General features: G+C 41.5%; 1 protein-coding gene across 2 annotated transcripts in view; it reads right to left on the minus strand.

Annotated features, from left to right (window-relative positions):
• Window positions 1-18157, minus strand: part of PPP1R1C (protein phosphatase 1 regulatory inhibitor subunit 1C) — a 66837-nt gene that overhangs the window by 23818 nt on the left and 24862 nt on the right. The window contains exons 3-4 of one of the 2 annotated variants that reach the window (XM_061612902.1): window positions 4270-4310; window positions 1369-1429 (exon numbers count right to left, since the gene is read on the minus strand). In XM_061612902.1, coding sequence (XP_061468886.1) covers window positions 1369-1429; window positions 4270-4310 — 102 coding nt within the window. Of the gene's footprint in view, window positions 1-1357; window positions 1430-4269; window positions 4311-18157 lie in introns of both variants that reach the window. The other variant, XM_061612903.1, reaches the window with a different exon arrangement.

Consider the following 18157-nt stretch of genomic DNA (forward strand, 5'->3'; position numbering starts at 1 on the left):
TGGCTGGTCAACCAGCCAGATGGGCGACTAATAAACTGAATAATAAATAAATAAATAAAATAAATAATGAGGATGATCAGGGGACTGGAAACAAAGCCCTGTGAGGAGAGACTGAAAGAACCTAGCATGTTTACCCTTGAGAAGAGAAGACTGAGGGGAGATATGATAACACTCTGGGTGGGTTCTAAAGGGTGGCCAGGTGGGGCCCTGGCCCAAGGGCCCCTGGAGCTACAGGGGCCCCAGAGGGGGCCCTCTACTCACCTTCCATGATCCACAGCAGCAGCCGTGGATCGCAGGGCAGGAGCTTCCGCTTGCCCGCCATTCCCTTGTCCCATCTACCTGTCTCCTGCCTTTTAGCATTGCCCTTAATGAAGATGGTGGCCAAGGTTTCCCTAACGTGCTGAAGCCCCTGCTGCCATCTTGGTTGATGGCAGAGATGAGCGCGTGTAGCATGCACACATGCCATCAACCAAAATGGTGGCAGAGGCTTCATCCCCTTAGAGAAACTGTGGCCGCCATCTTGGTTAATGGCAATGCTAAAAGACAGGTGACAGGTAGGGGGGTGGGGGGGCGCTCATGTACGTGCGCGTGCGCACACACACACACCAGGGCCCAGGGGAAGCTGATGCCCAAGGGCCCTGGCATGCCTGGGGCCAGCCCTGAATTAGCACTCTTTCATACTTCAAAGGTTGTCACACAGAGGAGGGCCAGGATCTCTTCTCAATCATCCCAGAGTGCAGGACATGGAATAATGGGCTCAAGTTACAAGAAGCCAGATTTTGACTAACATCCGGAAAAACTTCCTAACTGTTAGAGCAATACTACAACAGAACCAATTAAGTAGGGAAGTGGTGGGCTCTCCAACACTGGATGCCTTCAAGAGGCAGCTGGGCAGCCACCTGTCGGGTGGATTCTGGATTCCTGCATTGAGCAGGGGGTTGGACTTGATGGCCTTATAAGCCCCATCCAACTCTATGATTCTGTTTCTATGATATTCACCTTGTAATTTCAGCTGAACATTTGATGACCCAAATATGTAAAGTAGCTATCATTACTCATTACATAATGGGTTGTGGTTATTTAATTACTAGCTTAATTTACTATTGAGATGGTGGACAGGGATTGAGGGAAGCATCTATCCCTCACCTCATGCAGACACAGGTGAAGGAGCAGTGGGCCAAAGGTCTGTCCTCTCGCAGAGGTGTCAGGGAACCCGCATGGATCAAGGCTGTATATCTTTTGTTGTATCCATGTTATTATCAAGTTACCCAGTAACAATAGGCAGGCTGCTTTGTTTTCAGTCTTGAGAAATGTCACAAACAACAAAAACAGGCACTAGCATCGCAAGAAACAGTACCTGGACAGTACCTTTCATGGCAGGAGGGGTATACACACTCTGCTTCCTCTGTTTGGGGGAGGCATTCTGTGACTGAGAATAAAAAGAAAGAGCAAAACAAGAAAGTCAGACAATAAACTAGAGACATTTCTTTCTATTTCCACCTTTCTTATGGTATCTTGAGTGCTTATATCTGTGGCTTAGTTACTATTTGTTGATGCTGTTTATGAAAATTGTATTACTTAGTCTGAGCACTTTTATGAAAAGAGGCACTTTTTGTGAAAACTTTTGCCTGAAGCAAAAAGTGCACAAAGAGAGAAAGACTCGTAGTATGATGGTTTTTTAGGGACTGCTCTGAAATAGGGTGATAGTATTTGCTCCTTCAGAATGAGAGCAATGCTGATCTAAGAAGCATGTTTCAGTCTCAATTGGTGTCATCACATGGTCAAATATGATTGGCTACACAGGGTTGTGGTGTCATCAGGTTTACTATGTGATCTCCAGTTGGCTAGGATCACTGTTCTCAGGAAAAAGAAGAGCCAGTTTACTTAACTAAAACAGCAGCATATCAGGAGACAAACGGGGTTTGGGGAAAATATTTTCTCTCACTCCTAAACTCTACTTTCACAAACAGTTGAGCACTTTGGCAAATCGACTAAGTGAACTTATAGTAGACTCACTGAAAGCAGTGCATATAAGTAAGTTGATTTAACTTGGACTACTCTGGGTATGACTAACCTTGCCTATCACCCTACATTTATTTATTTATTTCTGCTATAAACTACTCTGTACACCCTTGATGGTTAGAAGTGTGCATGTGTGTATAGGGGGTTGTTTTTAGAAAATATTTTTTTTTGTATGTAGCTCATTGAGTTAAGAGATTCCACAGTTTTATGGTTAATATTATGGAATGCCACATGTTGATTGGTGCAAAACGTATATGGGCTAGCCCAGCCTTTCCCAACTAGTGGGCCACCAGATGTTGTTGGACCACAACTCCCATCAGCCTCAGCCAGCATTGCCAATGGTCAAGAAAGATGGGAATTGTGGTCCAACAACATCTGGTGGCCCACTAGTTGGGAAAGGCTGGGCTAGACCTTGTCAATGTGCACTTGTTCCTTCTGTTTCTGAATGGTTAAGAAAAATGCTGGATATTGTTCAAAAGGAAATATTGAGTGAAATTATATGAAGATGAAATGTAGATCCTAAAACATATCTCAGGCCTTGGAAGGAAAAATGAATTCTTTTTAACTACTGGAATTCTGATTATGCAACACATTTTTAATCTATTATTTATTTTTTATGTTTCAAATAATCACTTTTAAACGTCTGTCTCCACCATAAAGACACATCATTAAATGATACCTTGCAGTGTCCTAAAAGGTCTGTAGGTTCACCCTGTTGTACTTCAAAATTATAGAAGTTTATACTATTTTTACATCTTCACTTAAAAAGCTTTGCTCTATTTCCCTGGAGGCTTAGGTCTGGTACATAAGTAGTATATTTTTAACATACCTAGTCTAATCAGTGAAGATTCAGCAGATATATAAGTTGGCCTGTATGATTTAAAGTGGTTCATAATAGTTTATGGTAATGGATGGAAAGATGCCATTTATGAATAAATTATTGGGTACATTCAGAGAGTGCTAATTATATTTATTGCATGATGGGATGTTGATCCTCATCACTGAATGCTTTTAAATGTTTGGAGCTAAATCTGAAAAAAAAATCAATAGTGTTCACTGCTATTTAAAGCAATGATAGTTTGTCTGAATCTCCAGTGAAAATGAGTGAGATCCAGAACATGAAGAGACAAAGGTGGCGAAAATCCACCTCAGACAGGGTTGGATATCATTTCTAAAGTTGCCGCCCTGGGCTCCTGCTGGGAGGAAGGGCAAGATATAAGTAAGTAAATAAGTAAGTAAGTAAATAAATAAATAAAGTTCAGAGGTAGACGTTGATCCGTATGGAGCCAAAAATGCACCATCCGCACATAAGAGGGCAATTTGCAGAAGTATAACAAAAAAAAGTTTTTAAAAATCCTAAAAGAGAGGGAGAATCCTAAAAACAGCCCTAGGTGGACTGAGTATGCTCAGCGGCCATAATCCTGACTGACTGGGTGGGAGGGGACAGAAAACTAGGGGAAAGGGAAAGGGAATGTCTGACAAAAGACATGGCTAACTGGTTGGAACACTGAACAAACACACTGCAACATTTTGTTGCAGATCTCACTTGTTTAAAGTCTGATTCATTTTGTTAGAAAACATGCTTTGGAGCACAGCCTCTCAAAATATCTAACAGCTGAGTTCAAAAAACTGAGACATGTTTCACTCTTACATCCCTGAAGGTGTGTACCAGTAAGAATTGTCTGCTGGCAAAGAGCTCACATGTCTGTGTTTCTACATGAGTCGCTTCTGAATGTGGTTTATGGAAGATCAAGGCACCAACTCATGGACAGATACACCAGGCAAGTATCCTCAGAGGGCAAGTAAATGCATCAGGAGTAACTGCATAGACCAATCACAAGCGATACTGAAACAGGGTGAAATAATTAACCCTAGAGGAGATTGATAAGAAGGAGCCAAGATAAGACCAATGAGTTCTTTGGGCTGCAATCCTATACACACTTACCTGGGAATAAATCCCATTGATCTTAATAGGACTTACTTTTAAGTAGACATGCATAGGCTTGTGCTGTCAGGCACTTTGTGGAGAATTTCTGTGAGAGGGTGTTGTGGATCACAGGGGTGATATTTTAATTACAGTAATATTTATTTTATTCACATTAATAGTTCTGTCGCTAAACACCAGTTCATCCCAAAACACAGTTCAGGAATAATACAACAACAACATGCAGTTTAATACATCTTTCTAAACATTTGTTGGACAATACTGCGGCAATATATTTCTTTCTTAAAGCGTAATAAACTTACATTGTCCTGGGAGTTGTTGTTCATCCTCTTCTCATCTATTTCTATAGGATAGAAAAATACAGTTAGGGGGCTGAACAGACTTTATCCCAATGTAACTAATTCATGTAAGCAATTTCAATCTCCTGGAACGAATATATTTCATATTTTCTGGACATGACCTCAAATAATCAGATATTGGCATATAATATTGACGGAAGAAATAGTTTTTTAAAAAAAAAAAAAACACCCAACACCATCATTGGCTGTGATGTACCAAAAGATCTTTTAGTCGCACTGTACCTTAAGAAGATCTTGAGATGAACACTCATGTATATGTCGGGAATGACACAAACTGGGCCACCAGTTGTATGTACAACCATAACGCCAATGCTAACAAGCACACAACTGGAGAAATAATATATGCACAAATAAATAATTTATAAAATGTGGGGAACAATGAACAAATACCAAATTAGTACTTTGAATTAGTACGTAGACATTCACACACATATACAAAAATGAAATCATGTCGTATACAAATGTGCTGGACACCACATTAATGATAGACATGCTGTATACAGAGATGTAAACGTTGATCCTGATGTGAACGTAGGTCTTTACAGGATCTCGGTATAACCCTGTTTTGTAACAAGCACTTCTTCAGATATTAAACATCTTTGTAATACAAGCTCAGCAACACCTCAGAGCAACACATGCTGTGGGAACAAAGATAAGAACTGGAAGCCTTCTTTAATTATACTTTGATGTCTCTCACAACAAAAACATAGCTCCAAACCACTGGCAGCAGTTCAAATCATTGTAGTGGCGGTGGGTTGTTCAGGCATATATTGTTCCCCATATTTTATAAATTATGTATTTGTGCATATATTATTTCTCCATATATATTATTTTTCTTGTTAGCAAATCTGTCAGGAATGGGTAGAAAAGCAAAACCTGATCCTCCCACAATAAAGGCAAGGACAATGAGAATATGGGATGTGGCCTATATGATAAAATTGAAAAAATGTCATAAAGGTCAAAGGAGGAAGACAATGGGATAATAAGTTGATCAAGGAATGGAATGTATTTATTTATATTTACCTTGTTAGCTGCTTACCACAAAAAAAGTATCTGACATAAAATAAAAAAACAATAAAACCATTGCAATAATGCCTAACAGACTGGGCAAAACAGACAAAACTTCAGCAGCAAACATTTAATCAATAAACAGCAACATTTCTCATCCTCTATCAAATACCTGGGAGAAGAGATCAGTTTTACCTAGGGTCAAAAGGATGATGGTTCCAGGCGGACCTCATTGGAGAGAGCATTCCATAGTAAGGAGTCACAACTGAAAAGGCCCTCTCCCCTGTCATCACTCTCCAAACCCCCAAATATGCTCAGGTGGTTGTTTTGTTTTTGTGCTAGTTGCCTTTAAAATGGGAGGGGGGGATAGAACTAAAATGTATTTGTTTCCTTCCTTGTGGCTTTATGGGCAATGATTCTTTACATCTAGAGGTATATTCTAGAGATGCCCCTAGTAAAGTAACTTGCAAAATTTCAGAAGGGGGAGCTAGGGAATTATGATGAATGAAAAGAAATACAGATTCAGACTTTCCCCTCCACTGGCAGCTGCCATTCTCCCCCCCCCCCCATACAGAGTTCTCTGGAACAATGCAACATCTAGGGCATTTTGGAAAAATAAAATAGCAACCTCCAGGAACAGCCACTCAAGTTAGTTCATCTGCCACCATTGCTACCAGAGGAAAGTAAGCCCCACACCCTAAATGAGCAATGAATTTCTACAAATGCCTAGAAATGTGATTGATTAAAAAATGAACTCTTTAATTGCTCATGATGTTCGTTTCAGACTCAGAGTGAATGAAAACTGAAATGCAGGGGCCCCTTCATTTCACAAATGAAAAAGATTTCATTTGTTCTGAAAAGAACGCAGCTCCTCCCCAATTCATGGCCATCATTAGCAATTTTATTCTTATTAAATTTTGCAATCAGCTTTGATTTTGAACAAGAATAAAATTCTACCCCTTCCATCTGGGACAGTTGACCTCTTCCATCCAGCGTGCAGCTTTAAGAGGGATGCACACAGAGTGGTGAGAGAGGAAGGGGACACACATGCCTTGCCAGCCAGATCAGCCAGATCAACCTTGACGATCAATGAGGTGTCAGATCGCCCTCACTGTCATAAAATTACAGTAAAGGTAGCCAGATCTGCTACCTCAGAAAAACTCTGATTGCTCACTGTCACCACACCTCTTGCTCTGAGCAGGCTTACAAGCTCTCAGTGAAATAGGACATACGTGGGACCAATATTCATTCTCTCTCTCTCTCTCTCTCTCTCTCGCATACACACACACACACACACACAGACTCAAGTTAAAATCTTCAACTCATTAAAACGCTGTTCTGCAGCAGTTTCTCACACTCTCTTCTCAAATTATTGAGTGCATATGTTATTCTTTTTGTTTTCACCTATCAAAGGAAGCTTTGCCACGGAGGTGTATGTAATTTCATGTAATTACCAAGAAGAAGTCAGGATGGGCCTACAGAGCATTTGCGTGTGTCCCTGTAACCCTCTGCACCATAAAAGTTCCTCATTAAAGAACAATATCCAGCTGCTATTGCAAGGGTAGCTAGAGGCTCTTTTTCCTTATTACCCCTATGCTGAGAAGGGACTAAGAACTTGATATTTCCACAGCATTTTACATGCTAATGAGCATCTAAATTATTGCTTAATCCTCTAGGGAACTCTAATGACAAGACCAGAAGAGGAAGTATTATTAATAACAACAAAATACCCACACAGCACTGTAATAAAATGGGGAATACGCTCCCCACCCCATTATAATATTTTGTTTCAGACTGGACTGGGGTAAGGTTTGGCTGCTAAGGCCAGGCTGAGGTTCGGCATACTCGCATAGTTTGAAGGCATCAATTTATGGAAGGAAACAATCACACCCCCCATCTTCTCATCCATGTTGGATGATTGACTCATCAAATAAGAAAGGCACTACCTGACACAGAATGGAATTTCTCTTGTTGTCACAATAGCTTGTCTTTGGTTCAGTTTTGGAACTGGGACGATGACTTTGGCATAGCCTTTTAAATTTTATTTGGAAGGAAATCAGTACAAGCTGAATACCTCTCGTTGAACAAAATGTTACAAAAAAGGCCTCATACTACAGCTAAGAATTGATTGCAGAGGGTAGATAGAGCAGAATGGCGAAACAAATGCCATAGACAAAAAGGATGTAACCACATGGATAGCTATGCCTTTCTATGTAGGCACTGGGGAAAAATAATAATATACAAAGAGAATCAGGAATGGGGAACCTGTGGTCCTCCAGATGCAGAGCTTGGAAGTAATTTGTTAGGAAAAATGAATTACTTGCAAATTATTACTTTTTTCAGGAATGAGCGGGTAATTTCTTAACATTTTGATTGTGTAATTGTAACGTTTCCAGCATTACTTTTTAGCTTTAAGGGGGGGAGCAGGGGAAGTCTTCTACTCTTCTGATTTGTGGATGAAAGTCATGTGCCTCAAACTGGGCTTCTGCACAGTGTTGCTCTTCCCTCGTGCTCTGTAGGTGTTTAGGAGGCAACGAGGGAGGAGGTGGAGGGTGGTGGTGGAGAAGAATGGAGTGGACGGAGAAAGCAGCCAGAGGACAAGGACATAAATGAAGGAGGAGGAGGAGGAGGCAGCAGCAAAGTACAGATGAAGAACTGTGGAGAGGAGAGACGACAACCTCTGTGTGTGTGTGAATACTTTGCATTTAGCGTGCAAAGTGGCCTCCACTACCCTCCCTGGCTACTTTGTTGCATTTGTAGTGTTTAAACTTTTTTGCACCCCAGGAGAAAATGTTTGCTTGCTTAGTTGGTGAGAGGGTAGGGTCCAGATGTGGAGTTTGCACTTGGTTTGGTGTGCTAAGCTCTGAGTGGCAGCCTCTGCCTCCCCCCCTCCCCCCTCCTATACACAAGAGAGAAAAAGACTGAAAGCTTACTTATTCAATCTGTGAGATGTTCAGAAAAGTAGGGGAAATCACGTTTTCTGAGCCTTGGGCCAGTCACTGCCTCTCAGCCTCAGAGGGAGGCAATGGTAAACCCCCTCTGAATACCGCTTACCATGAAAACCCTGTTCATAGGGTTGCCATAAATCAGAATTGACTTGAAGGCAGACAATTCAATTTGACTCTATTTTTTTTTTGGTTCTATAATTCCTTGTCAATCACAACCCTGACTTCTTATTGGCTAATAACCTTAAAGGGCAGGGATTAGAGCAGAACTTAGTGCAACTAAGAAGTTGTGGGGGTGTGGCTGACATTTTGGTGTATATCTCTGGAACCAGACCACATTTTTTAAAAAAAATGAAGGCTGAAAGTCCGGAAATTAAGATGAGTCACCCAGAGAGGACCCTGAAAAACCTGAGTCTCCAGCTGAAAAATGGAGATCTGGTAACCCTAGCTAGCTAGCCTGTCTCCCACACCTTAATAATGTTTGCTTGGGCAGGCGAGCCCTGCATGTGTCTTTGTTGCTGGCAGGAGAAGTTTCTTCCATATAGTTCCTTCCTTCCAAAGTTCCAAAGCAAACCCATTTCAAACCATCCATGCCCCCCCTCACTATCGGCAATTTTGTAACAGTGCATAGAGTCTTGCGCTGAATTAATTGCCATTATTATTAATAATATTTTTTAAATGTTTATTAGGAAAAGAAAATTACAAAGTAGCACTAAAATAATAATGAAAAAGAAAAATGAAAAGGGAAAGAGAAAAATGCTTTACATAGATACAGTACATCTCATCAGCTTATACATATGTATAAGAAAAGATATTACTAATGATATATAATAATCTCATGCAGTATTCCAGCCAACCTTGAAGATACCAACCCAATCTTTTTGGTGAGGACATATATAGGGAGTCAAGAGTGTAATGGCATTCAAGGTACAAGTTAGGAAGGTAACTTTTTGCTACATTTTGAAAGATGATGTGTAAAATTTGAAGTCTGCAGGGGACTGCTTGGAGATGTGTGTGTGTATGTGTTTATTTTTATTGTTGTTTAAAGCTACCTAGATGTGCAACATCCAAGGCCAGCACCTGGCAGGCACTCCATTTTTAAAAAATGTAACTTAAGTGAAATTGTAGTGATTACCTTTAAGAAATGGTAATCAGTTCCTTTCAGAGCAATTGTAATGGTAATTTATTCCTTTTTGAGGTTGTGTAACTGTAATTGTAATTTATTGCTTTTTAAAAGTAATCTTCCATGCTCTGTCCAGATGTATTTGGACTACAAAACCAATTCACTCGACCATTCACTATGATGGGTACTGGAGTCCAATAATATCTGGAGGGTTACAGGTTCCCTATTCCTGATGTAAGTCAGTACTGGATAGAAGCAGACCCCCCCCCCGAGATCGAGAGAGGCCCAGGCCACTTCTAGCTTTTGAGACCCTTAGCTATAACGCAAGTAAAAAATGACAATGCACGAAAACAAAATAAGGCGCCGGGGGAGGGGGTTGTTGATATAATCAGCTGATCTGAGAGGACAGGTTTATCCTGGTCTAATCTTCTGCCATCAGAACTGATATATTTTTGTTAATATTTATTAACATGTTTAATTCTTTAATATGACAAAATCTGTATCAGTTAACAAAAAAATATCTTTTACCAAATCACATCTCTTATTTGCCTAAATGTCCAGTTCTTTCCCCCCCTTAACTTACTCATCTTTATTTATGTTGTTTAGCGATTTAAAATGTATATTGGTAGCACACAAGTATTCTACACACACTCTTTTATGCAGACCTAGTAGTAATAGAGGAAAATAAACCTGTGTTTGTGATCCCCACATTACTTTGAATTTTACCCAAGTATAAGAGCAGTCTTATAAGTAATTTGTAACCATAACTCAGTGTTAAGAGCATTGTATGCAGAAGGTCCAAGGTACACTCTCTGCCACCTCCAGTTTAAAAGGATCAGACAGCAGGTGACGGGGAAACCTCCTGCCTGAGACCCCAGAAAGCTGTTGCCAGTCAGGGCAGACAATACTGGGTTAGATGGACATATCTACTGACCTGGTGTAAGGAAGCTTCCTATGGCAGAGAGTAGGTTTCCATGCACATATTCCTAGCTAAATGGGGTTGCTGGCCCTGTGGTTGCTGGTGAAGGAACAATGTGGCTTGCCTTAGTTAAGGACTTTGAATTATACAAATCGACTGGCTGAAGTGATTTAGCTCATACCAAACAGCTGATTGTCATTGTTTAGAATCTCATACTGTGCATGGGTACATACAGAATTATTTATTTACAATATTTATATACCGTTTAATCACAAAGCTCTCTGAGCAATGCACATAAAACTCTCAGTAAAACACAGCTGAAATCCACAGAACTTGAGGCCTTCATGAGAGCAAAACCTTTGTTAAAATAAGCAGGCAGCATGAAGACTCTCTTCTTGACTTGTTCTCTGTGAAAAAGTCCTTTATATGGCATGATCACCCCAGTTAGGGAATTCCTATCTATCTATATTTTTAAAAGCCCTGTGGCGTTCTGCAAAAACAAGGAAGAATATAGATTTTAGTAAACAAATCACTCTCTTCTGAACAGCATTTCATATCTGAGTAGCTACTGTTGTACCTCCCTAGAGATATTGCTCTACCTTGTGATAAGAAGGGCTCCGATGATAATAGAAACAGTCTAGGTGCTTATCAGTCCCTGGCACCAAGTTATAAAGCAGTGGGACTATTGTAATAAGAAACTATCTATATTGAAAATGGTATGTAAATAATTCCTGGGCATTGTGGATGGTTGTTTCTATGGTGCTGCTTTGTAATGAGTGACACACTCTGAGAAAGGATACAAGGTCCACTTATAAAAATTATTGAGTGTACTTCCAGATAGCTTCATCTACAAGAGTGCTCAGACACACACCCAAAGACAGTCAAAACCAATGGCTGTTGAAAGACTTCAATGCCACAACCCATGTTAGAGAATTGTGCCAGAGCTGAACATATTTTGGGCATGAATTGCATCAGTTCTGGAACTGATGCTTGCAGTGAGCCACATGCAAAGCATCAAACTAAATGCAAGTTAAAAAATTATATGCATAAGTCACCTTGAGTTTGATTTTCATCTTAGAAAGGCAGGATACAAATGGACAGATAAATAAAACAACGAAGGTGGCAATCCTGTCGAAGGCCAGAGGAGTCTTAGGAAGAGGCTTAAGTGCTAACAGAAGGCACCATTCCCTGTAGTAATCACAGGGAAATGGCAAACAATGGCATCTGAAAATATTAAACTTGGCACACGTAAACGCTTTCCTAAGCTTAGGAATGGTCAGGGTAGGTAGGTAATAAGCGGGGGCAAATGGCCTTGAGTTAAAACTAAGGTCAGGATAAGGTGCAGCCAGTGCTAAATGATTTTGAAAATCTGTATCTAGGATTCGTTGGAAAATACATGCATTTGCTTTAGAATAGCCTAGAGTGAAAATGGAGGAGGTGGAGAAGCCTAAGCTTAGTAGTTTCATATTTAATAACCGTTTCCATTTCGACTGAAAAGGATCAAACAGCGTAAGTGGGGCCAAGCCCACAGGAGCAAACATCATTTTTAGCCAGAATTTTATTCTGCATGTCCAAATACAGGTTTCTGTCTTAGTAACCCCGGCTTCTAATCGCACGATGGAATTGGGTACGCAACCCGGAATACCAAGAATAGATCGTAGAAATTTAGTTTGGACAGATTCCAAAGGGACATTGTTGTCATAGACACATATTTGTGACCCATCAAGCAGCTGAGCAATAACTTTTAGCTGCAAAAATCTGGATTGCTGATGGAACATATTGACCCCCTTTAGAATAGAAGAAAGAGAGGAGCGCCTTCGTACTTTTCTGAGCATTTACAATGGCGCTCTTTGCTTGGAGTTGCCATGTTCCAGACGAGTGTAATATTATCCCAAGATATTTAAAGGACGCTACCTGATCTATTGAGTGCCCATTTATCTGCCAACGATGCTTGACCCTTTTTCTAGAAAAGACTAAAACCTTTGATTTGTCATAATTAATTGTCAAGAGTTCTTTTTTACAAAAACAGGCGAGAGCACTTAACAAACGTCTTAATCCAATGCATGTTAATGATAGGAGAACTACATCGTCAGCATACAGAAGGATGGACAGAGGCCTCTGAGACAATCTAGGCTGGTGAGAACAGGCCAGGATCAAGCTTTCAACCAGTGAGTTGATATAAAAATTGAACAAAGTAGGGGCTAAGATGCACCCTTGCTTAACTCCCTTAAAGGTAGAAATAGGCTTAGATAACTGGCCGGCGCTATTACATCTTACTCGAACGTAGGTATTATCACATAAACAACGTATGAGTAGCAAGAGATGTCTGTCAATACTAGTAGACTCAAGTTTCGCCCAAAGTCTATCTCTAGGGATCAGATCGAACGCTGATTTGAAGTCAATAAAAGCCGAATACAGAGCTCCCCCAGGCTTAGCCATATATTTTTTCTGCCAGATGTTGGAGGACTAGACCATGGTCCATAGTGAAACGGTCCACTCTAAAACCGTCCTGCTCATTGGCTAGAATATGATCTTGTTCCAGCCAGGCTTCCAATTTCTCAAATAAGTGGCAGGCATACAGCTTGCTGACAATGTTAAGGAGGCTGATGGGTCTGTAGTTGGAAGGGTCAGATCATGAACCTTTTTTATAAATAGGAATAATTATAGCAAGACCCCAGTCCTCCGGAATATAGGCTGAATGATCTATGTTTGTAAATAAAGCAGCCAGTGTTGGTGCCCACCACTCCACATTGGATTTAAATACCTCAGCGGGGATGTTATCGGCCCCTGGAGCTTTACCTGGTTTGAGATTATCGATAAGATTAGAAACTTCCCTCGCCGTGACTGGTGGCCACTCAGGATATTCGTGTATGTCAAAATTGGGTATTTGGTGTTGGATCTGTTCGCAAGCATATATTTTGCTAAAATGGGATTCCCAGGTGTTGACTGAGATATAATAGTCCAAATTAATTGAAGATTTAGGCCATCCCCTGGCAACCAGCTTCCAGAAGGTGCTTGAGTCCTTTAATCTGGAGGCTTTTAGCAAGCACTGCCAGCTTTCTAAAAAAAGAAAAAGAAGATTCACCCCAGTTAGATGCCTGAAGAACAAAAGGCTTCAGATGACTCAAGTAAATAAGGGCTATTAGAAGACAACCAATCATTATTCTGGGGATCCAATCATTTCAGCAGCTATGGAGGGGTCTTGGGTAAATTTGGCTTCACATATAGTGAAATGAGTCAGTATACCACATGCACCCACCGTGCACTCAGTGACAATACAAAAGAGCTAGCTGCTTGAGCTCAAGGGAGCCCCTCCTGATGAAGCATCCCACCTGACATCAAGATGAGTTAAGCAACAAGGCGACAAGAGGGTGACACCCATCTATTTAACTATATAATTAACACAACAGCTCAAGCTAATAAGGGCAGATGAAGGTCACTGTGTGAAATAACTCATAACTCAGGAGCTATATGTTAGGGGTAGGAAGCATACAGAAACTTAGTTTTCACCACTATCCTAGTAGGGAAGCTTGAAAGGCTACAGTAAACTAGACTAAACTCCAGGTCTGGAGAAGAGATAAAAAGAAAGCTCCACTAATATATATTGTTCTACACAATACAGATCCAGTTAGAAAGAAGAGTCTACTTCCTTTTGAAAAGGGAAGGCTTAGACTTTTTAAAACAAAAACACAACAAGCTCTGTCTTCCCAGATTAAAAATGTTAGGTTGTTGTAGGATGAAAAAAGACTTGGCTGAAAGTTCCAGCCTTCAGTTAAAATTAAAAGCAGATAAAAACTAGTCTAGTTTGTCAAAGCTAGCGTGCAAGATACCACTTAAAACTACAGGGAAACTTGCACTTTTAAAAAGTGTGTTGTGCTCAGTAATTAAGGAAAGCAAGTAGAAGCTAGTTAGCTTTTTTTACTATTAAAAGTTTTTAAACAGGATTCTCTCTGAGGAAGGGAGGTAGGCCTCTTCTCCAAGGAATTAATCCCCAGTTGACTCAGCAGCCATTGTCCACTGTGCACTCCCACTTAATCAACACTCATTGTTTACCCCCTGGGCCTCATTGGCCGCTACAGCAAAAGGGAGGAACTAGGCAGGCATATATATTCAAAGCAATTCAGCAAGGTGAACCAGCTCTTCAGGCAAGACAGAGCCCCACCTGATGAAGCATCAAGGCAAGTTAAGCAGCACAGCGAGTTTGACGGCAGGTTGAGGAGACCAAGGCACACTACCAGTTCATTCCTTCACCTAAAGAAAATCTATGTACTATAGATACTCTATATAGTGACTCTATAGTGTAACTCAATGAAGTACAAAAACAATTATGCAGGTAGGAAGCCAGGAGGGGTGTAAGGGATTTCCACTGTTTTGACTGCCACATGTATGACTGCCTGTTGGACAGAAATCGTGGGTGTGTTCTCAGTGCAATGAGCTCCTGGCTCTCTGAGAACTCTTCCCTTGAGGCCAAGGTGACTGACCTGGAGAAGCTGAAAGAGGCAGAGAGATTAGTGGATGAGGCCTTTGGGGATATTACAGTTGTGTCCCACTCCCAGGATGATAGCTCCCCTGCTGTCATGGACAATGAGGGTCTTGTGGAAGGAAAGTATGTAAATGTAATGTAAATGTAAATTTAATTTTTAGGTCGCCTATCTGGCTGAAGCCACTCTAGGCGATGTACATATTAAATTTCAATAAAATACAATAAAATACAATTATTACAATAAAATACAATATAATCAGCAGTAACAAAAATAACAACATAAGTATCACTCTGAGGAAGAGGGAAACAATCCCTTAGAAGGGATCCATTCCTTGGGGGATGACCAACTATCCTTTCATGCTAAGGATACTTCTCTGGGGGGTGGAGAGATCCTGGCAGTGGGTGATTTGGTCATTAGGAACATAGATAGTTGGATAAATGATGAGCCTACAGATCACAAGGTTAATTGCCTGCCTGGTGCAAAGGTTGTGGGTGTCTCCTATTGTCTACATAGCCTGGTAGATAGATGGCCATTGGTCTGATCCAGCAGGCTCTTTTTATGTTCTTATGTTCTTAGAGCAACACAAATATTTATGAACTTCATTTATTGAGAATGTACCCACCACCAGGAGCTGTGAGTGGTAAGGGCTGTAGCTCAGTGGTAGATCATCTTTCCCTACAAAAATTTAACATGCAAAGCAGCCCTCCCCTCAGTGACAGAATCAAACTTGAATATGAAGGCTGTCATGTTCAATCCTAGTTAAAAGATTTCAGGAATCAAGATTGAGAGAGTTCTTTGGCTGAGACTTTGGGGAGCCAGTGATTGGCCTCAGCAGTTTGTCTCTGTACCAGACAATTTCTTATCTTATACCTTTTATAAACAGTCTTTTAATAATATTTGCTTACAAATGAAAGGAAATATATTATCCAGTGGCTAAATATTAATACCTCTGACTGATGCTTCCATTGTGTTATTTCATGTTGGTGACGTCATGGAATCATATGCTCATAGCTGATCTTATCTTATGTAAAGTCTCATAAAGATAAGGAAATTATGTGGAGTATAAATTATAACTAATATGCCAATTAGAGGCGCTTCTGCTTTCATGATCAATAAACCACCCACTGGTTAATTAAATTTCACAAAATAAATCAGCTAGCAGGAGAAAGAGAAAACAAAGAACGATTGCAGAGATGAAGCTCTGCTGAGATGTGAGAAACATCCCTACCCCCACCATTTTGTTTGGAAACATCTCCAAAATACCAATTACATTCAGACCTTACCAGTTTCTACTTCTGTTCATTTCTTCTTTCCTACATTAACATCTGCAAGAGCAAATAGAGGCTCCAAAATGATTCACTAATAGGCAAAAAACCTTGTGGTTTAAGAATGTACCTATAGCCCACAGATATTTCTATCAAATTTTAAAAAGCAGGGAAATTGGGCAGCTATAGTGAATGCATCAGGGGAGCAGGAGACCTGACCTCCTCTCTGAGATATTGGACTGCCATACAAAGTTGTCAAAAGGGACATTTGTAGGGCAGTCCAATATCTCAGAGAGGAGGTCAGGTCTCCTGCGCCTCTGGTGCATTCACTATAGCTGCCCAATTTCCCTGCTTTTTAACGTTTGATAGAAATATCTGTGGGCTTATAGGTACATTCTTAAACGGCAAGGTTTTTTGCCTGTTAGTGAATTTCCCTGCTTTTAAATCTGGGAGGTAAGAAATGGGATCCTGTCCAAGTTTGCTGAGAATGGATTGATCATTTGCATGCTTATTGAGTTCAGTGGGATTTACTCCCCTGCAGTCAAGCTTAGGATAGGTGAAACTGAACGCAGGGGATGGGGAGGGGGGGAGGAGGGGGGAGAGGAAAGGCAGGGGGAGGACTGGGATGGGAGCGGGCAGGAGGGGGAGGGGAGGAGAAGGACAGGTTTGATCATTTGCATATTTTTTGAGTTCTGTGCAATTTGCTCCCGTGCAATCATGCTTAGGATAGGTAAAACTGACCAGGAGGGGGGAGGGAAAGAGGGCTGGAGTGGGCAGAAGAGGAGGAAGAAATAAGAGGAGAAGGGAGGAGGAAGGGAGAGGAGAGGAGAAGGAGGGGAAAAGCAGGTCTGATCATTTGCATGCTTACTGAGTTCAATGGGATTTACTCCTATACAATCATGGTTAGGATAGGAAAAACTGACCATGGGGGAGGAGGAGGGGGAAGGAGCGCATTGGAGGGGAGCAAAGGAAAGGGGAGGGGGGGCAGGTTTGATCATTTGCATGCTTATAGAGTTCAGTGGGATTTACTCCCCTGCAATCATGCTTAGTATAGGTGAAACTGACCACAGGGGATGGGGAGGGGGGAAGAGGAGGAGGAAGAGGAGGGAGGGGAAGAAAGGCAGTGGGGGGGACTGGGAGGGGAGCAAGCAGGAGGGGGAGGTAAGGAGAAGGACAGGTTTGATCATTTGCATGTTTATTGAATTCAGTGCCATTTACGCCTGTGCAATCATGCTTAGGATAGGTAAAACTGACCCATAGGGGAGGGAGGGAGGGCTGGAGTGGGCAGAGAAGGAGGGAGAAGGAAGAGGGGAGGGGAGGAGGAAGGGAGATGAGAGTGGAAGGAGGGGGAAAGCAGGTCTGATCATTTGTATGCTTACTGAGTTCAATGGGATTTACTCCTATGCAATCATGGTTAGGAAAAACTGACCATGGGGAGGAGGAAGGGGAGGGGGAGGGGATAGGAGGGAGGAGGGAGGTGGGTTTGATCATTTGCATACTTTTTGAGTTCAATGGGATTTATTTCTGTGCAATCATGTTTGAAAATGGAAATGGACTGCCTTCAAGTCGACCGGACTTATGGTGACCCTTTGAATAGGTTTTTCATGGTAAATGGTATTCAGAGGTGGTTTTACCATTGCCTTGCTCTGAGGCTGAGAGGCAGTGACTGGCCCAAGGTCACCCAGTCAGTGTCATGGATGTGTGGGGATTCGAACCCTAATCTTCCAGGTCATAGTCCAACACTGACCCAGGGGAGGGGCAGGGGGGGTGGAGGATGGGGAGTGGAGGAGATTGGGTGGGTGGGTACTGGGCAGAGGGAAAGCCCCTTTCCTTTCCAAAAGGGAAACATTGTGAACAGTATCATTGCTTTTCAGCGTTTCCCCCACCTTTTCATTCTACAGCAGGCACATGTAGCCTCCCACCCAAATTTAAACCGAAGCTGTCCCATCCACACCAGGCCTTTATTTCATTTTGGGCAGTCATGGCTTCTCTCAAAGAATCCTGGGAAGTGTAGATAGTGAAGGGTGCTGAGAGTTGCTAGGAGACACCCTGTTCCCCTCACAGACCTTCAATCAGAGTGGCTGACT

This window comes from Rhineura floridana, chromosome 2, assembly GCF_030035675.1.
Source record: "Rhineura floridana isolate rRhiFlo1 chromosome 2, rRhiFlo1.hap2, whole genome shotgun sequence".
In the NCBI taxonomy this organism is placed as follows: Eukaryota; Metazoa; Chordata; class Lepidosauria; order Squamata; family Rhineuridae; genus Rhineura; species Rhineura floridana.